Raw genomic sequence first — 21,387 nt, 5'->3', positions numbered from 1 at the left:
ACGGGCAGGCACCGCCTTAGTAAAGTGGTAGTTTGCTCAATAGGCAGAGTGCTCACCTAGCACACACAAAGCCTTGTGTCTAAGAACTGAATATATGAGGCACAGCAGCACATGACCGTAATCTTGGAAAGGCACAAGGATTACAGAAAGACTGAAAGTTTTGATCCTATTCTGGGTTAGATAATAATAAACAAAATAGTTAATTTCACCTTTTAAAAATACCTGTTTTAGAAAAATAGCATTTATTTTTTCGAATAACTAAAACTTGGCAACAGACAAATTTAAGATATACTAGGGACCAGTGAAATGGCTTAGCAGACAGCGAAGCTTGCTAAGCCTAACAGCACGAGTTCAATTTTGAGGCCCACATGATGGAAGGCCAAAACTGACTCCTCAAGTTTGTCCTGCAACCTTCTTGGCATACATGCACATAAAATATTAAAAAAGAGAGTCTGGCCAAGTGGTGGTAGGACACATCTTTAATCCCAGCACTCAGGAGGCAGAGGCAGGTAAATCTCTAAGTTTGAGGTCAGTCTGGTCCACACAGAGAAACTCTGTCTCAGGAAAAAGAGAGAGAAAGCAAGTATCCTGTAATCATAAAAATGTAATTCACTTCCTAACAACAATCTTTCCTCTATGACAAAGATCTTACCCGTCTCCTGGGAATTGGACATCGGATATCTGGTTGGTCACCAAAGTTCTTATAGGTGATATAATTTTCAGAACAGATCAGCACTCCACTTGGACCATCTGACCCGCCAGGAACTGTGAGAGGAAAAAATAAAAAAAGCTTAACAGTGACTTAAACTACTCTGACCTCCTTTTATTTAGCTGTTCTCTTTCCCACGTGATGAGGTTGAGTGCCAGAAGCTAAAAGACAAGCAAACCAAATATTTCTTCCCCCGATGTTCACTGTTAGTCCAAGAACTTGAGAGGTGGAGGAGGCAAGAGGATCAAAAGTCAAGTAACCTTCAGTTACAGTGAGTTTGGGGCTAGTCTGACCTGTATTAAAACAAAGCCAGAAATGGTAGCTTCCATCTGTAATCCTAGCACCTAGGAGAATGGTGAATCAAGGATTCAAGATTTATCTACACTGAAAGATTCGAAGCCAGTCTGAGGTATAAAACAGTTCCAAAAGACAAAATAAATAAATAAATAAATAATTGGGGCCCAGTTGCCAAAGTGCTTTCCATACAAACAAGCTGTAAGCGAAAGCACACCTGTAAACTCATATCCCGGGGGTAGGGGGTGCTGTTGCTGTCAATGATCTTAGCTGCTGAGTCACATCTCCAGGCCCCTTCTTCGGTTCTGATACTCACATAAAGCCAGAGTCTCCTACAGTTTTTTAAATAAATAGCTTTTATTATTTTACTACCTCTCTGAACAAATAAATTGTGTGTTCTTTTTCTTTTTGAGACAGGTATCTCATTCATTATACATGCCCAGGACTGGCCTCAGATTCAGTAAGATCCAACTGCCTATGTCTTTCAAGTGCTTGGATTAAAGGCATGTCACCATACCTGGTAAAATTCTTTCTTTCTGGTTTTTTGAGATAGGTTTTCTCTGGAGCTCTGAGGACCTAAGTATGTCGGGTGGTGGCATCTTTAATCCCAGAACTCAGGAGGCAGAGACAGGGGGATCTCTGTGAGTTCAAGGCCAGCCAGGTCTACAGAGTGAATTCCAGGGCAGGCTCCAAAGTTACATAGACAAACCTTGTCTCTAAAAAAACAGAGGACCCAAGTTTAGTTCCTAATACTCAGGTCAGGTGGCTCATTAACTGCCCATGACTGCAGCTCCAGATCTGACATCCTCTTAGGTCCTTGTATACCACATATAAAAGTAGCAATAACTTACACAGACATATTCACACACAAAAATAAAAACCTGAAAACAAAATTGTTATGTTTGAGCATGAAGATGGACATGAACAAAGGTGTTCATGTGAAGGTCAGTGGCCAACCACAGGAGTAGGTTCTCTCCCACCAAAGAGGCTGTAGTTCCAAGAATCAAACCTAGATCTTCAGGCTTGGTGGCAAGCACCTTTTTTTTTTTTTTTTTTTTTTGGGTTTTTTTTCGAGACAGGGTTTCTCTGCAGCTTTAGAGCCTGTCCTGGAGCTAGCTCTTGTAGACCAGGCTGGTCTCGAACTTACAGAGATCCGCCTGCCTCTACCTCCCGAGTGCTGGGATTAAAGGCGTGCGCCACCACTGCCCGGCTGGCAAGCACTTTTTTAAGCCACTTTGGAGACCACCAATTTCTCTTTAGATTAAATTAGTAATGCTTTTCAGAGTATTTCATCTAAACTTTCAAATTCATAAACTGACTTGTCTATACACTTCAGAGTTAAGAATTATTAAAGAGTTAGATACTTCAAATACTTGGCACAGCACCTTTTGCTTGTTTTTACAGACAGGGTTTCTCTGTGTAGTCCTGGCTGTCCTGGAACTCATTCTGCCGACCAGGCTGGCCACCAACCCAGAGATCCCCTGCTGGGATTAAAGACGTGTGGCGCCCAGCCTCTCTCTCCCCACCTCTCTTTTTTAATCACTTTAAAATATTTAGCCTCAGCCGGGCGGTGGTGGCGCACGCCTTTAATCCCAGCACTCGGGAGGCAGAGGCAGGCGGATCTCTGTGAGTTCGAGACCAGCCTGGTCTACAAGAGCTAGTTCCAGGACAGACTCCAAAGCCACAGAGAAACCCTGTCTCGAAAAACCAAAAAAAAAAAAAAAAAAAAAAAAAAAAAAAAAAAAACCCAAACCCATAAAACTTGGTATGGCAGCCAACATCTCTAATTCCAACACTAGAAACTAAGGCAAGAACTGCCACGAGTTCCCAGTGAGTTTGGATGACCTAACCAAGACAATGTCAAACTTACTGAGTTTGGGCATAAAATGAAACAAGTAAAAGCCACAAAACAGGCTAGAGATGGCTTAGCAGTTAATTAAGAGCACTGGTTCTCTTCCAGAGACTGGGATTCAATTCCCAGCACTCACATGGTGACTCACAATGGTCTTTAACTCTAATTCACAGGGATCTAATATCTTCTTCAGGCCTCCATATACATACAAAAAAAGCACTGGAGAAAAGTACCTGTAATAAGGAAGTTGCCGTGTTCCTCCAAGGGTTCACTGTATTTTCGAACCACATGATTTAAACCAAGGTCTAATTCATAAAAAGTGAGTGTCTGCTGGGTGTTAGCTGCTGCTTCCCCTGTTGGATCATTGTCTGCTTCCTGTAGGACAGTGACACAAAGACTAATCAGGAAATTTTAGACTTAGAAAGGATAACAGGACCTTATATTTACACAATGAAGTAAAGGTCCACAGATTCCAGTTTGACAAAGTTCATGCTACAGCTACAAGGACACCAATCTCTATTCTGTATCCAGGGATGCCACTACTAGAGGATGCTGCTTTCTGTCCAAAGCAAAGGGTAGTATGCTTTGCCTTTCACCATTCCCCTTCTTAAAAATACAACAAATAGAACTTTGTATTTCTCATGCAGCTCCTCCCAATATCTCAGTCCCTAGTCCGGTCACAATCACAGCAAAGGATGTGACATAGTCAAGTGCAAACATTTTAAAGGTTTTCAGTAAAGCATTTTAATGTGAAAAAGACCTGCCAGAAAAAAATAATTTAAGAGCCGTGCGGGTGGTGGTGGTGCACACCTTTAATCCCAGCACTCAGGAGGTAGACCGCTTTGAGTTTGAGGCCAGCCTGGTCTACACAGCAAGTTTCAGGACAGGTTCCAAAGCTACAGAGAGAATCCTACCTCAAAACGACCCCTGCCTCCCGGCCCCAGAATGATTTGAGAAAAAAATTTAAATAGTAATAAAGAAGGCTTTAAGACTTACGTCCACACAATGAAGGTAATTATTTTACGGAAAAAAAAAATTGAGATGAATTAAGAGAGACAGACAGACAGTCGTCAGTACCTCATAATCCATTTCCAAACAAGCAAACATAGGATTTTCAAAACCCACATCTACTCCAACCACATGATATACTAGAGTGTTCGCTTTGTGGGCCTCCAGGGGAGATGAAATGGTAAGTCGAGCTGCAGCATCTCTGTTCAAGATATATACCAATTTTTGTTTCTCAATTGCACCTATAGTTGAAGGAGATGAAACACACCAGATTTCCACTTGATGAATAAAGAACCTTAGATATACACAATGCTATTCTTTTAAAAATAAGATTAACAGTTATCACTAACTGTACAAGTAGCGTACAGCTCTCTATTGTTACCAGACAAAAAAAATTCATTATAACCCCCTCTTTCTAAGAAGAAAAAAAAAAATCTTAATATCCCTCTAATTCTTCAAAAAGTTTTAAGGTGCCCTGGACTTAAGAACACTGAGAAACACAATACTAAGTAATATTTCTGTTAGCTATTCTTTGAACTAGGCCTAGTGGTTCAAAGGGTTGCCCTCTAGAGGCCTGATCAGATACACAGTTTCCTTCAGTAACTCATCAGAGAAGAGACATGGATGTGAATCATCACTTCAGGCTGAAGAAGGCACCCACACTGCCGACATAACTAAGGTCCTTTCTCCCCAGCCTTTGCTGAAGAATTATTTTTTTCCAACTAGATAAAAATTACCTTATGACTTTCCTATTATTTTAAAAGGAAACCTTTAACAAAATTAAACAGAATACAAATGTAATGCCAAATGTTAGCACACTAAGTGATAGACTAAAACACTGCGAAGATCATAGTGTGTCATATAGTACACTGAGCACATCGAAAAAAAATCAGAGAAGCACTCAAGAGCAAATAAAGTAAGTCACTCACTAATCATAACAGCTCTCCCTTTGGGATCCACAGCTAAGAACTGGCCAGGAACAATACGGCGACATCCACTTTTGCCAAAAGTTTCTTGGTGAATTTTCTCAAACATATTCTTAGATGGCTGGTATTCCAAGATAACAATTCGGCCCGAGTCACTGCCAACCACAATGTAGTCTTTAGTGCCACCTGTTAGCCTAAAGGCCATAAGTGACCGAATAACACCAAATACTTCCACAGTGAGGAGGGTATGTACTTTGCCAGTATTAGGGTCTGGGCGAAGTAACTCCAAGATCTTCCCACGAGAAACAACAATTTCCTGTTGCTTGGTTCCTAAATCACCAAAAGATAAAGATCATAAACACCCAGAATAAGCCCCCAAAATAAGCAGGATGGACAGAAAGGGCAAATAGAATTAAATTAGTTGAAGGAATCTATATTTTGAACTAATTTATTATACTTGAAAAGGTACTTTCCGCTGGGCAGTGGTGTTACACGCCTTTAATCCCAGTACTTGGAAGGCAGAGGCAAGTGGATCTCTGTGAGTTGGAGGCCAGCCTGGTCTACAAAGCAAGTTCCAGGGCAAGCTCCAAACAAAAGCTTTTGAGACAGAGAAACCCTGTCTCAAAAAAGAACAATAAAAGGTAGTTTCCCAAAATTGACCTAACCAAAGTAATTATCAAAAAAGTTTTTTATAAAGGGTTACATAAGTAAAAAACAAAACAACCTTATTTTCCTAAAATTGGTCACCAATATACACAACTGGGAAGTTCTTATTACCAATAATCATGGTCCTGCATGGACTCAGATCCTTATGTTCGTATGGCAAGTACCTTACCTATATAACTCTTAGTTGTCAGGTTTGAGCAACAAACCTTTTTTTTTTTTTTTACTGGATAAACTATCTCGCCAGTCCTATTTTTTCTTAAGACTATGTATCTTTGCCTGGTGGTGGTGGCAACACGTGCCTTTAACCTCAGCACTCAAGAGTCAGAGGCAGGCAGATCTCTGTGAATTCACAGTCAGCATGGTCTACAGAGCTAGTTCTGGAACAATCAAAGTTAGAGAAACTCTGTTCTGAAAAACAAAAAGCAAGCAAAAAAAAAAGGGGGGGTGAAGAAAGACAGACGGACACTATATATCTTAACTAAGGCTAGTCTCAAACTCATGTTCATAGTAGCTCAGTCTCCTGAGTGCTAGGGCTATAGGCATGAACTATCACACCCAGTTAAGATGTTCTTTTGAAAACTCTGATATCAAACTCCAGATTAAGAACTATAATCCCAGCTCTGGGAAGCTAAGGCAGGAGGCCATCTAGGACTACAGTGAGACTGTCTGGGGGGTGGAGGGGACCATGACTTTATGATTTATACAGCTTATGCCTTACAACAATACACAACTTGGGAAGAGATATGCACCTATACTTAGAATAATTAACTGGAAAGAAATGTACCTGAAATTAGGTGACAGAAAATACACCATAATTTAACAAACTCCATAAATGCATTTTTATAAATGGAAAACATTTCCTCAACAAAAGCATATATAAAATATATAATATAAATTTACTTCAGGTTACAAAGTTAATACCTAGAGAACTTACCAGAGAAGTTGCCATGGATGGCAAAGCTGATGCCAGTGGCCCGCTGTAAGGTCAAGTTGTACAGAAACATGGTGACAAGCAAAACTGAGACACTCAGTCCTTCGAGTCTTGGCTATACCAACAGTATCAAGTCAAAGTAGGCTACAGATTAAAAAAAAAAAAAAAAAAAAAAAGACAGAAACATTACTGTTTTTAAAAGAGCTTCTGCATGGGGGTATCTGGATGAAGACGGACCGGCAGAGCACGACATTTATCACTGGGAGAGCCTTTCCAGGCTGGGGTGGAGCTCACTGTTAGAAATCTTTGCTTAGCACGCACGAGACCCTGGGGTGCATTCTCAAGGGAAAGGAAAGGCACAGCATCATGTCTAGGCCAGGCACCGTTCCAGTACAACTACACCTTTACTTTTCATCTCAGAGTCCTACGAAGCCTACACATGGGCATGACCTTGCATTCTGAGAGACTGAAGCAGGAGGATATCTGCAAATTTAAAACCACTCTGAGCTACGAGCTACACAGAAAATGCCAGAATGGACAACACTGCAATACCCTGTCTTAGGTTTTTCTTTTTAACTGAGACAAGGACTCATCATGTAGTTACGGTTGTTCTGGAACTGAGAAATTCTCCAGCCTCCCCCCTTCCAGGTACCAAGATTAAAGGTTTGCACATATACACCCAGCAACAGTTTAAGGAGGAATGGATGAATGAATGAATGAATGAATAAATAAAAATCCAGACATCATGGCTCTCTTCTATAATCCCTGGGGAGTCAGAAGAATTACTACAAATTCAGTGGCCAGCCTAAGCTAATACAAAAACAAAACAACAAAAACAAACTATGGTCAAGGAAACTAAAGCTCAAAAATTATATTCACTGCCCAACATAAAGAATGAAGTGCCAGGAACTAGAACTTGTTCAATTAGTGCACCATGCCTATGTCTTTTTTGAAAACTTATGGTTAACTGTAGTCCACATCATCCAAAACTCAAATGCCCAGTAAAAACTTCAGATCCATTTCCCAACGAGCCAATTCTTTTTGGGAATAAATCTTTCCAACCTTATCTTCCCATATGCTTATATATGTGTAGAAAAATTCAAGAACACACATTTGTGCCATTTTATGCCCTCTGTTTAACCAAAGATTGGGTATTAAATATACTCACTACGCTGCAAGTTCTCTATTAATTATTGAGTCACCAATAAAGGGTCTTTTATTTGCTACAAATACAGAGATTATTCAGTGGTTACATTATAATTCAATTAGCCAAACTGCCAATACTACACATACAGATTTATGAGTATACCTCTAAGATTTTTTTCCCAAAAGTAGGACTGGCAGATAGTGGGATTCAAAATTTTAAATTGTTAAATTTTGGTACTACCAAACTGACTTTCAGTGGCACCATAAGCAGCCAAAGTGATGTTAAGACTTTGGAGATTTGCTTTAAACAGATAAAAACCGGCGTCTTGGTCTGGTCTTCACTTGCATCTCCTAAGGCTCTATATTTGAGAATTTTGTGTTCGTGGCGATGGGAAGGAAAGCCCCTGGCCTTGTGGTTACACTTCAGATGGGCGATTAAAAAAAAAACCCTATTCACTCAATGAATAACTAAACCAAAGGGGTTTCCTACCATATGCAAGGGTACAGCCTGGAGGAATATCACAAGAGTACTCCAATACTAAATAGCAGGCGACTTTAACCGCCAACACTTGGAAAGCTTCCCCTCCCCGCCCCTCCCCCAACCTAGGAAGCCCGATTTCTCCGGTTCCAAGATCACCTCTTGCAATCTTCGCGCGGACACTATTGACCTTTTTCTTTTTTTTTTTTTTTTAAAGCAGGAAAAAAAAAAAACAGGTTCAGAAAACAAATCTAAATTCAAGCCAGATTCTCGGATCCAAAGACTGTTTCTGTTGTTTACAGCTTTTAAGCAAGCTGAGTTCTTAGACCTTCCCGTTAGAGCCGACTCCCCCCCCACTCCCCGCCCCGGGGTCTCACTGTCCCCGCTCGGGCCTCCCATCCCCGAGAATGGGGCCTCAACCTCCCCGCGGGCTGGAAAGAGACGAGGCTGCCACGTCAGACATGCGAGCCGTGTTCTGAAGGACTCGTCCCCACTCTGCGCCCAGCAGCTGGGAAAGAGCCCAGGAAACTATTTGCGCACCGCAAGCGTTTTCCTAACCTCCTCACGCCTACCGAATCTCTCTGGTCTAAAACGGCCTCTGCGGACGCCCGCCAGAGCGCCGAGCAGCTCTCTCGCGTGACGCTTCCCGCTTCTTCTGCGACAGAGAAGTTGCCAGGCCGCTTTTCTAGCCTGCTGGAAGAAGGATGGCGTCGGTATCCGATGGATGCTGAAGTCCTTCAAGGCCTAAACCACAGCGAGGACTAACGCGCCGGCGTCCGCCATTAGCCCTCAAGACGGGCCTTCGGGTGGCGCGCGACGGGAAAAGGCTTCCAGCCTCCGCCTGATAAATATGCGTAATTTTGAAATGCTTTTCATCGAGCGTCTTCGGTCTTTTAAGTTATTTAAATATTACATATTACAGTAAATTTGCTGTAGAATAGAAAATTAATTTTAAAACTAGACTTCAAATTCGTTGATCGGGCATTTCTGTGGACAGTCCAAAGGTCACCGCGCCAACGCAGAGGGGACCTCGCGATCCCGGAAGCGCCTAACAGGAACCAAGATGTCGGATCTAGAATCCTCTCAGAAGTTGTCAGCGCCTCCGCCACCGGAGCGGGTGGGAGGAGGGCGCTGCTCCGAAATCTCCACCGAGCTCATTCGCTCTCTGACAGAGCTGCAGGAGCTGGAAGCTGTGTACGAACGACTCTGCGGCGAGGAGGTGGGGAGCTGATCCTCTTTTTTTTTTTTTCTGGAGGAATCCAGCGGCACAGGACGTCGGAGGCGTCATTCTCTTTATTTACTAGAGGAAGCTAACACCTACCCAAGACGCTTTAGTGTAGTCGGGCATTTGGGAACACCTGTCAATTCTAGTCAAGCTTATTTGGCCTGTTTTCCTGGACTGTCTTCTTTCTTGGTCTGCCCCGGTATTGATTTCCCTGACGAGTAACGCTGGAAGTGGCGTGTGCTATTTATTTATACGAACATACATGTATGTAAGGGTGAAGTTACTGCAAATTAGCTTGAAGTTTTAAGACTGTTTTGTAGAGAATGATTGTGTGTGTGTAATTTCAGCCTTTCAGTTAAGTGCCGAGTTTTGTAGGAAATTGGACATTTTCTTATTTTGAGAAGGCCTCGTCTTTGCCCAGACTGTCTTCAGATTTGCCACCTTCCTGTGGCATCCTGTCACGCTGCTGAATTGCAGGCAAGCTCACGACCCTCTAGGAGGGTTGAAATCTCCGCTAGGAGTTGGGATGTTAAGTAGGCAAGGCACAGCTGTCTAGCCACAGACAACTCATTTCGTCTCTTGTCCCTTTGATGTATAGGTGTGGACAGAATTCTGATTGCCTTTCAATTGATAGCATGCTACCTCTGTATACCTGCTTCTTCCATGGCAACCTGATGCTGTCAGTTCATTTTCCAGTGTGGTTGAAGTCCTTGCTAATCAGATGTAAATGCTGATCTAAAAGTTTGGCAGCTGTTTTTCCCAGTGAACTTTTTTCTAAGTCTTTGGAAATTGCTTTCGTTTAGCCACTACATCTTATCCTGTTTCTTTTTAACATGGGGGGGGTGGGTGGGGGCAAGTGTGTCATAGCACCGGTGTAGAAGTCAGAAGACAATTTTCAGAATTGGCATCTCCTTCTACCGTGTGGATCCTGAGGATCAAACTCCAGTCATCAGACTTGATGGCCAGAGTCATCTCTCCAGGCCTTGTTTTGATTTTGAGATAGGGTCTCATGTAGCTCATATAGGCCTCAAATTGACTACGTAGCTAAAACTGGCCTTAAGTCCAGCTTGTCTTCTGAGCGCTGGGCTGAAAGGGTCCATCACCACACATCCGGATTACCCACTAAACTTCAGAGCCTACTTGTATGGCACACTCTACAAACAGCATTGAGTAAACATTTGCTTGTTCCCATTGTGTTATTCATCTGCTAGATGGAATCAGATATACTTGAAATGTGTGCTGTGCATACGCCTATAATGCTAGCACCGGGGAAGGAAAAGGCAAAAGTTCAAGGTCATCCTGTGTTTCAGAATAAGTGAGAGACCACCCTGAATTGCATGAGACTCTCTATCAAAAGAAATATGAGAAAGATTTCATAGCCAATGATTTAGTCTGTCACACAAACCAAAGCAGCAGCGTGGATGTCCCAAAGGAATTGGAGTGGGAGGAAAAATTTCTGAAATGGGATTCACTTTTTACCTAGGTTGAGTTACATAATTGTGTTTGTTTTGAGACAGGGTTTCTCTATGTAGTACTGTCTGGGAACTTGATATATACACAAGGCTGGCTTTAAACTCACAGAGATCCAAGTTCCTCTTCCTCCCAGTGCTGGCATTAAAGATGTGTGCCACTATCCCCAGCGAAGTAGATAACTCTAAAAGTGCTTAAAGTTCCTTCTTCCTAGAGCTAGGGATAGAGTTTAATATTTGAACACTTGCCTGGCATGTACAAGGTCATAAATTTAACTCCCGGTAACTTAAAAAGGAAATTCCTAGCTGGGCATGGTGGTGCAGAGGCAAGCGGATCTCTTGAGGCTATACTGGTCTATGGAGCAAGTTCTAGGATAGCAAGGGCTACACAAAGAAACCCTGCCCCTTCCCTGCCCTCCAAAAAAAGAAAATTACTCATACTCATTCTGAGTTAAAATGTTTGTTCGTGTTCCAGAAAGTGGTGGAGAAAGAGCTAGATGCTCTTTTGGAGCAGCAAAGCACCATTGAAAGTAAGATGGTCACTCTCCACAGAATGGGGTGAGTATATATCACAGCAAAGGTTGTACAGTGGGGACCACTGGATAAAATTAGTTTTCTTAGCCAATAGTCCAGGCCCTTAGGAGGGTAAGGTGGGAAGCTTGCTGCAAGTTCAAAACTAGCCTAAGCTACAGAGTGAGTTCCTGTCTCAAGAAAAGAAAAACAGAGGATTCTTTTTCCTAACTTTGTTTTATGAAATGACAAGCATTTGAAATGGAAAGGAGCAATAACTCAAAGTAAGCACCTAAGGATACACACTTTGATAGTTATCAAAAAGTCCTTGGAACTCAGCATGATGGCTCAAATCTGTACTCAACCCTTGGAGTTGGAGGTATCAGGAGTTAAAGGCCAGCATGGACCATGAGACCCAAAAAAAGAACAAAGGTCTTTGGCTTAAACTACAATCAAGCGTGGTGCTACACAACTTTAAAATCCTAATAACTAGGCGATAGGTGGATATGGGGCTCAAGGCCAGCTTCAGCTACATAGTGAGCTAAAAGGCTAGTCTAGGCTATGTAAAACCCTATCCAAAAGCAAAACAAAAATAATCACTATTGACCCACAGATAACCTTAGTAGAGATGCAAATTTTGGCCAGGTGGTGGTGGTACATGCTTTTAGTCCCAGCACTTGGTATACAGGCAAGCAGGTCTCTGAGTTTGATGCCAGCTTGGACTACAAAATGAGTCCAGGACTACACAGAGAAACCCTGTCTCAAAGACGAAAAAAAAGGAAAGAAAATTTTAAAACCCATAAATTATAGACTATTTTGGTGGTTGGTGGGGTCCAGATATATGTATTTTAATAATTTTCCCAAGTGATTCTGTTTGGCAATTCTAGTTTTTTTTCTGGTAGTGGTGGAGGTGGCACACTCCTTTAATTTCAGCACTCAAGAGGTAGAGGCAGAGGAATCTCTGAGTTCAAGGCCAGTCTGGTCTACAGAGCAAGTTCCAGGATAGCAAGGGCTACACAGAGAAACCATGTCTTGAAGCTCCCCCGCCCCGCAAAAAAAAGAAGAACTACTGCTTTTATCAATTCTGTATATTTGCTGAGCATTGTTGTATGTCTATAATCTAAGCTGAAGCAGGAAGATCTCAGTTTGAGGCCAGCTTAAACCCCTGCCTCAAAAAAAGGGTTGAGAGGGACAAGGCACCCTGGGCATGGTATTAAACACCTGTAATCGTAACACTTGGAAGGCAAGAACAGGAGGATCAAGGAGTTCACTGCTTACACAATAAATTTAAGGCTGTCCAGTCCTACATTAGAGATCATTATCAGAGCAAACAAAGAGAAAGAGTTGGAGACGTGACACAGTCTCCATCCAGGGGAGAAACACACACACACACACACACACACACCCTTATTCCCTCTTGTTCATTCCCTCTGCCTTTGCAGATAAGTATGCCCTGACAATGTCTGTCTCTAGTCCCAACCTGCAGTTGATTGAGGGAGATGCAGAGCAGCTGGCTGGAATGATCACCTTTACCTGCAACCTAGCTGAGAATGTGTCCAGCAAAGTCCGTCAGCTTGACCTGGCCAAGGTAATCCCACTGAGCTTTTGATGTTTGCTTCCCTCCCAAATACCAAAAGGGAGGGAAGGGAAGGAGGGAGGGAAGAAATTACATTAGAGACTAGAAAAGAACCATCCAGTAAAAATGCAATAGGAAATACCAGAACCAGACAAGATACCACATGAAAACTCTAGATCATTAGCTCTTATGCATATAAAAATAAAAATCCTCAATAAGCACTAAGAGCAATCCAACAACATATAAAAAGAATTATATACGAAAACATACGAAGACCAGTAGCATTTATCCTAGGAATGCAGAGGTGGTTTAACATAAGAAAGTCAAGTAATGTAATGTCAATAAAGGAAATGGGGATGCAGCTTGGTGTTTACCTAGTATACACTGAAGCCTTAGATTAGATTCCAGCACAACGATGTTATGTTTCTGATATTACATACATCTTGATTCAGTTATAAAGTTAACAAAATAAATATAGATTATTCTCATTCATGCTTCTATTAAAATGAATTAATCACATTTAATTAAATCATAGTATCTGCTAGTGTCTTGATTATCACCCATAACAGTTTTAAAAGATAAGTGGTTGTGGTAGTATTTTTAATTTGCCAGTTACAGCTGAAAAGGACTGACAGCTCCTAAATCTCTCTACGTTCTGAAGAGTGCTTTGAAGGAATAGGATATTGTCTTTAACAAAGACTTCTTACAGAACCGCCTCTATCAGGCCATTCAGAGAGCTGATGACATCTTGGACCTGAAGTTCTGCATGGATGGTGTTCAGACTGCTTTGAGGAATGAAGATTATGAGCAGGCTGCAGCCCACATTCATCGTTACTTGTGCCTGGACAAATCAGTCATTGAGCTCAGCCGACAAGGCAAAGAAGGTCAGTATCCTTGACGGTTGATTATGGTTTGGTTGTAAGCATCTGTGACCTAAACTAAGTAAACTCAATCAAGAAAAGTGTGTGTTAATAGGTATGGTGACTCAAGTCTGTAGTGCAGCACTTGGGAGGCTGAGACAGGGATTCCATGAGTTCAGGGCCAACCTGGGATACAAAGTAAGACCCACATCTCTTAAAAACACAACAAACAAAAACAAAGCAAAATTAGGAATGTATGTGATATTAGGACATTTCTATATCTGGTAGTATGGTGTAATTCTGTACCATCCTAGGACAGATAATATGCCCTTTTGATAGTTGCTATTTTTGCGTACTTGACATAAGTAGAGTTGCCTGGGCAGAACCCCAATGGAGAAATGCCTACACTAGGTTGTCTATAGGTGAGTCTGTGGGACATTTCTTTAATTAGTAATTGATGTAAAAGGGCCCATCACTCATATCTGGGCTGGTGGTCCATGAGACCAACTCAGTAAGCAGCATTTCTCCATGACCTCTGCTTCAGTTCCTACCTCCAGGTTTCTACCTTGAGTTCCTGTCTTGGCTTACCCAATGATGTACTGTTACCTATAAACTAAAGAACTCCTACCCCCAACTCAAGTTGACTTTGGTCATGGTGTTTTACCATGGCAAAAGAAACTCAGACAATGGAAAAGGAAACTGATCTTATATCTTCTGAGTCTCTGGCTAGTGGGTTATTGATGCTTAACCATATTACTCACTTATAGAATTAAGAAACTCTGAGACAATGGAAAAGGAAACTGATCTTATATTTTCTGAGTCTCTGGCTAGTGGGTTATTGATGCTTAACCATATTACTCACTTATAGAATTAAATTCTTGGGCTGGAAAATATAGAGTAGTTGGTAAAGTGCTTGCCTCATTAAGACCTAAATTTGATCCCCAGAACCTATGTAAAAATGCCAGACATGGTGGCACATGCCTGCAGTCCTGTACTGGGAGGCAGAGACAGGCTTCTGTATCTCACTGGCTATCTAGTCTCGTATAGGTGGTGAGCTCCAGGCAAATGAGAGACTTTCTCTCAAAGGAAATGGACTGTGGTTTGTTTTCTTGTTTTTGTTTTTTATTTGTTTGGTTGGTTGGTTTTGGTTTCTCTGTAGCTTTGGAGCCTGTCCTGGAACTGGCTCTTGTAGACCAGGCTGGCCTTGAACTCACAGAGATCCACCTGCCTCTGCCTCCCTAGTGCTGGGATTAAAGGCGTGCACCACCACCACCTAGCCAGGAAATGGTCTGCATTCTTAAGGATAACACCCAAGTTTGTCTTCTACTCTACACATACATGCACTAAAAAAATTCGTGTAGGGTCTTGACTTTCTGTGACTGAGTCACTCCATCTCTGGAGAAGCCACTCGTCCTCATGCTGTGTGCAAGTGACTCTAGCTCTTCTGTAGGCTGGGACATAGATTGCTTGCAGTATTTTGCAGATACTCTTCATACTTCTGCTTCTATCTGTTTATTATAGTTCCCTTTCCTGGAATGTATCCCTCATACTCAGAATTTAAAGTCCTGTCCAGCTTTAAGAGATGATACATAACCTTCTCTAGGAAGTCTTTTTATTACTTCACCCAGAAATGTGACTTTTAGGTACCTTTCTTGGGACTTTTCTCATAAATTATTATATATATTAAGACACAGATCTTATCTTTTACTTAATTATAACTTTCATGATACAATCATGGCAGATTCATCTTTCATTCATCTACATTGCTAGTCTAGTATCTTGTACACAGTCAATATTTAAACATATTTGCCATATGAATAATGGTACACATACTGGCATGGACCCGATTGATATAGCACCATTCCTTACATTGATCTTCATTTTTCTCTCCATTGAGCAGGAAGCATTATTGATGCCAACCTGAAATTACTGCAGGAAGCTGAGCAGCGTCTTAAAGGCATAGTAGCAGAGAAGTTTGCTATGGCGACCAAAGAAGGTGATTTGCCCCAGGTGGAACGATTCTTCAAGATCTTCCCACTGCTAGGTTTACATGAGGATGGGCTAAGCAAATTCTCAGAATACCTTTGCAAACAGGTATGGGCATTGTATTACAGTTCTTAAGAGTCACAGAATTTACGAAATGTATAACATATATATGGGATTTATTGGAATGGCTGCAATCCAGATAATCCAACAATGGCTAGCTGTGAACAAAAAATTCCAAGAATCCAGTAGTTGCTCATCCCACAAGGCTGGATGTCTCAGCTGGTTTCTGTATGTGCTAGAATCCCGAAGAAGTAGGCTCCAGTGTCAGTGAAGGAATTGGATGTCCTAGCAAGGAAAGGACATAGTGAGTTCCAGAACAACCAGGGTTATGTAGAGACCTTGTTTCCAAAAAAAAAAAAAAAAAAAAAAAAAGAAGAAGAAGAAAAAAAAAACAAAGAAAAAGAAAAAGGAAACCATTCCACATTTACTAGTTTATTTTACTTTATTTTATTTTTGGTTTTTTGAGACGTGGTTTCTCTGTAACTTTGGAGCCTGTCCTGGAACTAGCTCTGTAGACCAGGCTGACCTCAAACTCACAGAGATCCGTCTGCTTCTGCCTCCCAAGTACTGGGATTAAAGGCATGTGCCACCACAGCCTGGCTTATTTTACTTTATAACAGTGACTCTCAAGATTCCTAATGCTGCAGTCTTTTACCCCCAACTATGAAATTATTTTATTACTACTTCATAACTGAATTTGGCTACTTTATGAATTGTAATGTAAATATTTTTGGAGGTAGAAGTTTACCAAAGGGGTCACAAGCCACAGATTGAGAGCCATCGCTCTATAACATTTGTGGTTTGTTAAATAAATAGGGTATAAAATAGTAAGCTGTCATTCTTATTTCAGTTGAGGAGAGTGGCAGTAAAGATACATACTTATATAAGAACTAAATATTGTGGAAAGGAACTCGGATCTTGAGACGTAGGAAGAGAAAGGACTTTGTTCCTTTTAAACATTTAAATATGTGCTTTACTGATTCTAAAAATTTAGTTAAAGATTAAGTAAGATGGCTAGATATAGTAGCACATGCCTTTAATCCCAGTACTCAGAAGGTTGAGGCAAGCAGATCTCTGGGAATTCTGAGCCAGCCTAGTCTATATAGTGAGTTCCAGGACACCCAGTGCCACATAGAAAGACTCCATCTCAAACAAACAAACATAAATTAAGCAAGAAGACTTAGTGAGTAGAGTCATTTGCTGTCAAGCCTAACAACCTGAGTTCAATCCCTTAGACCCACAGAGGGGAAAAAAAACAATTCCAGTAAATTGTCCTCTGGCTTCCATACATGCACTGAGGCAAACACACGCACACGCACTCAGTTGTAAACAAAAAACTATTAATTACACACTGTTTGGCCGATGACTCAGGCATATTCCTAGCTAGCTTTTACATCTTAAATTAACCCATTTCTATTAATCTGTGCATCGCTACAGGGCTGTGACTTTACCAGTAAGGTTCTGGCATCTTTCTTCTTTGGCAGCTACATGGCAACTGCCTGACTCCACCTTTCTCCCTGCATTCAGTTTAGTTTTCCCACCTACCTATATTCTACCTTGCCATAGACCAAAACAGCTTCCTTATTAACCAATGGTAATAAAACATATTCATGCCGGGCGGTGGTGGCGCACGCCTTTAATCCCAGCACTCGGGAGGCAGAGGCAGGCGGATCTCTGTGAGTTCGAGGCCAGCCTGGTCTACAAGAGCTAGTTCCAGGACAGGCTCTAAAAAAGCTACAGAGAAACCCTGTCTCGAAAAAAAAAAAAGAAAACATATTCATTAGCATATAAAGGGGAATCCCACATCACACACACTGTGATATAATAAAACATTTAATTAAGTACAGTTGCTAGGCATCATGGTATAGCATGTGTTTGTGATGCTAGCCTGAGGCAGAAATATCACTAAATTAAGAAAGGCTAGCCTCATTTATACAGTCACTTCTAAGCCAGTTTGGACTGTTTAGAGGGACCCTGACTCAATAATAAAATGTCCTATGGTACATTTTTAATTTTAAAAATTTTTCTTAATTTGTGTTTTATGTGTATGGGGATTTTGTCTGCATGTATATCTGTTCATCACTTGTATGCTTGGTACCTGTGGGGGCCAGAAGAGGACTTGTAACTGGAGTTACAGATGGTTATGAGCTACTTTGTAGGTTCTGAGAATTGAATCAAGCCAGTGAGCTTGATTTAAACCATCCACTGATCCATGTCTCCAGCCCCCTCAACAAAGCACTATAAATACATCAAGTTACATTTAAGACATTTAAGATCATTATTGAAATTAGGAGTATTTTCTCCTTTTAGGTAATAGTAGTCCATATTTTCAGAGATTAAAAGATTATTTATTCACCCGAAGAGGAGAGCATGCTGGGTATGATGACACATCACTTTGATCTTGGGACTGACTAGGCAGAGACAGGTAGATCTCTGTACCTTGGAGGCAAGCCTAATCTACATAGCAAGCAAGTTCCAGGCCACCAGCCAAGGTTATATAGTGAGACCCTGCCTCCAATCAATCGGTCGATCAATCAGTAAATAAATGTAATCACATTCTTGGGTTCCTTGTCCTGCTTGAGCACCCACAAAGAGGTTCCTCAATGCTGCCTCCAGCCTCTAACCACCAAGGGAACATGGTGGAAGAAAAGCTGACAGGAAGCCTTTGGTCTGAGAAATACGTGTGGGTTTCTTTCTGCTTTCAGGTGGCCAGCAAGGCTGAGGAGAACCTGCTGTTGGTGCTGGGGTCAGACATGAGTGACCGAAGAGCTGCCGTCATCTTTGCAGATACTCTCACTCTCCTGTTTGAGGGTGAGCCTCTCTCTACTCTAGGGAGACCAAAGACTCTTTCTTCCGCCATCTGCATCCTTGCCTTGCCTTTCCCTCTACTCAGGTGTGTTTGATCCAATCCTGTAGTTTTCTGTAGTTGACCAGTTTCCAGATTAGTATCTGATTAGCAAGATTGGAGTCTCCAGAATGTTTAACATCCCTAGCCCTCAAGACCTAAACTTACAAAAACTAAATTTAACCTAAAATAAATTACTACAAGGAAGATGATTTATTCTAAAGACCCTGCTAGAGAAAACAACCTTACTATGACTTTTCAAGTGCCTGTTCATATACCAGTCACCATTTCTATTTAATAAATTTTCTTAGCAACATCAAGCAACAACTAGAACTATCCATTTCAAATAGTACGGTAGCTGAGAGGAATTGAGTTAGAACTAAGTTAATCTTTGATGGGGAAAGGAATTTATTTTATGGAAAAAGCATGTGGAGTCCAACTCTTACTTTCTTCTAGGGATTGCCCGAATTGTGGAAACCCACCAACCCATAGTGGAAACTTACTATGGACCTGGCCGACTCTATACCCTGATCAAGCATCTTCAAGTGGAATGTGACAAACAGGTGGAGACCGTGGTGAACAAGTTCATCAAGCAGAGGGACTACCACCAGCAGGTGAGCAGAGGAAACTGCCTGCAGGCTGAAAGCAGCTTTAGTCAGGGCAGGGCACTCAGTAAAGGAGAAGGAAAAGGAAAGATGCTGAAGGTATACAGTTCTGCACCTTGCCTATTACTACCTTAACAGAAACAAGATCAAATTCTCTGCTGTTGAATGTACAACAGTGCCCTCTAGTGATGCAAAGAGGATTTTTCTCCTAGGATACTGTTGAATGTCAAATATTAATAATTTGTTCTGAATTTTACCTTTTTTTCCTTATGGATTTCTTTTTCAGAACTATTTTCCATATCTATAAGCACAGGAAATAAAAGTAGCATATAGAAATAGGAATGGCCAGCTGGGCTTGGTGGTACATGGCTGTAATCCCAGCAGTTGGGAGGCTGAAGCAGCAGGAGCACCATTATCTTGAGGCCAGCCTAGACTACATAAGGAGATCCAGGCCAGCCTGAGTTACATAGTAAGTCATTGTCACAAAAAAACAAAAGGCCAGATAGATTGGTTCATATCTATAAGCAAAACCCCAGACTAGGAAACTAGACAGTAGTCCATGAAAATGACATTAGCACTACTTTTATTTTTTTTAAGACTTACTGGAGTTTTATTTTCTCTGTATGAGTGTTTTGAAAGTGTGTACGTATGTGCAGCATGTGCATGCCTAGTACTCATGGAGGCCAGAAAAGGGCACCAGATCTCTTGGAACTGAAGTTACAGATGATCGTTAGCCACCACATGGGTTCTGGGAAACAAATCCCAATCCTCACCAAGAGCAGCAAGTGCCCTTGACCACTAAACCATCTCACCAGCTCCTGGTGTTACTTTTAAATGGAATTACAAGGGCCAGAGTGGTTAAGAGCATTTGCTGTTTTTCTAAAGAACCTGAGTTTGATTCCAGCACTTCCATTGTCGTTGACCTTCACATACACTAAACATACATTGCAGGCAAAATATTCATACATGAAATAAAAATAAATAAAAATTAGTCAGGCAGTAATGGCTTATGCCTTTAATCCCAGCACTAGGGAGGCAGAGGCAGGCGGATCTCGGTGAGTTTGAAGCCAGCCTAGTCTACAAGAGCTAGTTCCAAGACAGGCTCCAAAGCTACAGAGAAACCTTGTAAAAAAAAAAATTAATTGGCCAGGTGGTGCTGATTCACTCCTTTAATCCCAGCACTCAGGAGGCAGAGGCAGGCGGATCTCTGAGTTCCAGGCCAGCCTGGTCGACAGAGTGAGTTCCAGGACAGCCAGGGCTACACAGAGAAACCCCGTCTCGAAAAAAAAAATTAAGTAGTGCCTAAACCAAAAGCAGTCTTTGGCCAGAAAGTCCACCCCTAGCTTGAAAGAAAAGTAAACCTAGTTAGCAACCTGATACTTAGCCTCATAGGCAAGAATGGCCAGTGGGAAGCAGGAATACTGTTCTGATTGATTTTTGTGGTGTTTTGCAGTTCCGGCTTGTCCAGAGTAACTTGATGAGAAATTCTGCAACAGAAAAAATTGAACCAAGGTAATAATCCTTCAGCCTATGAGTTTCAATTACTCTTTACATCTACTTTAGAGACTTTGTTAAAATGTGTTTTTTAGTTTTTATTTTCTTTTATTGTTTTGTTTTGTTTTTTGAAACAAGGTTTCTCTGTGCTCTCCTGGAACTCTCTATGTAAACCAGAATAACCTCGAACTCACAGAGATCCACTTCCCTCTGCCTCCCAAGTGCCAGGATTAAAGACCTGTGTCACCATGCCCACAGTGATTTTATTCACTTTTTTAAAAATAATTTATTTTTATTTTATGTGCATTGGTGTTTCATCTGCATGTGTGTCTGTGTGAGGGTGTCGGATCCTCTGGATCCGGAGTTACAGTTGAGAGCTGCCATGTAGGTACTCAGGATTGAACTTAGGTCCTCTTGAAGAGCAGCCAGACTCATAGCAATCCACCTGCCTCAGTCTTCCAAATGCTGATATTACAGACATGAGCCACCAATTTCCAACTCCAAGATACCATGCAAAAATATCTATATAACACATGTAGTTGATAAAGAATAACAGATCAGTGGCTGAGGATATCTCCATGGGTAAGAGTGCTTACCTAGTATGTACAAAGCCCAACACCACATAAAAACAAGAATGGTTCATGCCTATAATAACTAGCATCCCAGAAGGTAGACACAGGAGGATCAGAAGTTCAAGGTCATAGTCAGTTACAGCTACATAGTAAATTCAAGGCTAGCCTATAATAA

At 41.5% G+C, this 21,387-nt stretch overlaps 2 protein-coding genes, 1 long non-coding RNA gene and 1 other non-coding gene across 7 annotated transcripts in view; 1 reads left to right on the top strand and 3 right to left on the bottom strand.

Annotated features, from left to right (window-relative positions):
* The window catches only part of Sf3b3 (splicing factor 3b subunit 3), a 38,904-nt gene extending 29,958 nt beyond the window's left edge, over window positions 1-8,946 (bottom strand). Inside the window, exons 1-6 of one of the 2 annotated variants that reach the window (XM_038312679.2) lie at window positions 8,569-8,946; window positions 6,390-6,530; window positions 4,793-5,119; window positions 3,933-4,105; window positions 3,089-3,230; window positions 653-765 (exon numbers count right to left, since the gene is read on the bottom strand). In XM_038312679.2, coding sequence (XP_038168607.1) covers window positions 653-765; window positions 3,089-3,230; window positions 3,933-4,105; window positions 4,793-5,119; window positions 6,390-6,459 — 825 coding nt within the window. In that variant the 5' untranslated portion in view covers window positions 6,460-6,530; window positions 8,569-8,946. The remainder of the gene's footprint in view (window positions 1-652; window positions 766-3,088; window positions 3,231-3,932; window positions 4,106-4,792; window positions 5,120-6,389; window positions 6,531-8,568) is intronic. The other variant, XM_038312678.2, reaches the window with a different exon arrangement.
* LOC119802373 lies at window positions 4,434-4,510 on the bottom strand. The gene has a single exon (XR_005283390.1). It is a non-coding gene; the product is annotated as a small nucleolar RNA SNORD111 (small nucleolar RNA).
* Cog4 (component of oligomeric golgi complex 4) overlaps window positions 8,912-21,387 on the top strand; it is a 33,799-nt gene continuing 21,323 nt past the window's right edge. Inside the window, exons 1-8 of one of the 3 annotated variants that reach the window (XR_005283322.1) lie at window positions 8,912-9,229; window positions 11,180-11,262; window positions 12,688-12,802; window positions 13,500-13,674; window positions 15,551-15,744; window positions 18,402-18,507; window positions 18,998-19,155; window positions 20,600-20,658. Coding sequence is in view for 2 of the 3 variants with exons in the window: in XM_038312683.1 (XP_038168611.1) it covers window positions 9,074-9,229; window positions 11,180-11,262; window positions 12,688-12,802; window positions 13,500-13,674; window positions 15,551-15,744; window positions 18,402-18,507; window positions 18,998-19,155; window positions 20,600-20,658 (1,046 nt within the window). In the remaining variant the exon portion in view is untranslated. The remainder of the gene's footprint in view (window positions 9,230-11,179; window positions 11,263-12,687; window positions 12,803-13,499; window positions 13,675-15,550; window positions 15,745-18,401; window positions 18,508-18,997; window positions 19,156-20,599; window positions 20,659-21,387) is intronic. The other 2 variants (XM_038312684.1, XM_038312683.1) reach the window with 2 other exon arrangements.
* LOC119801918 lies at window positions 15,794-20,620 on the bottom strand. The gene is made up of 2 exons (XR_005283323.1): window positions 20,520-20,620; window positions 15,794-15,981 (listed from the first exon to the last, which is right to left on the bottom strand). It is a non-coding gene; the product is annotated as an uncharacterized LOC119801918 (long non-coding RNA).

Source organism: Arvicola amphibius, chromosome 15, assembly GCF_903992535.2.
Source record: "Arvicola amphibius chromosome 15, mArvAmp1.2, whole genome shotgun sequence".
Taxonomy (NCBI): domain Eukaryota; kingdom Metazoa; phylum Chordata; class Mammalia; order Rodentia; family Cricetidae; genus Arvicola; species Arvicola amphibius.
The sequence above is the reverse complement of the archived record's forward strand: the minus strand, read 5'-3'. Positions and strand labels throughout refer to the sequence as shown.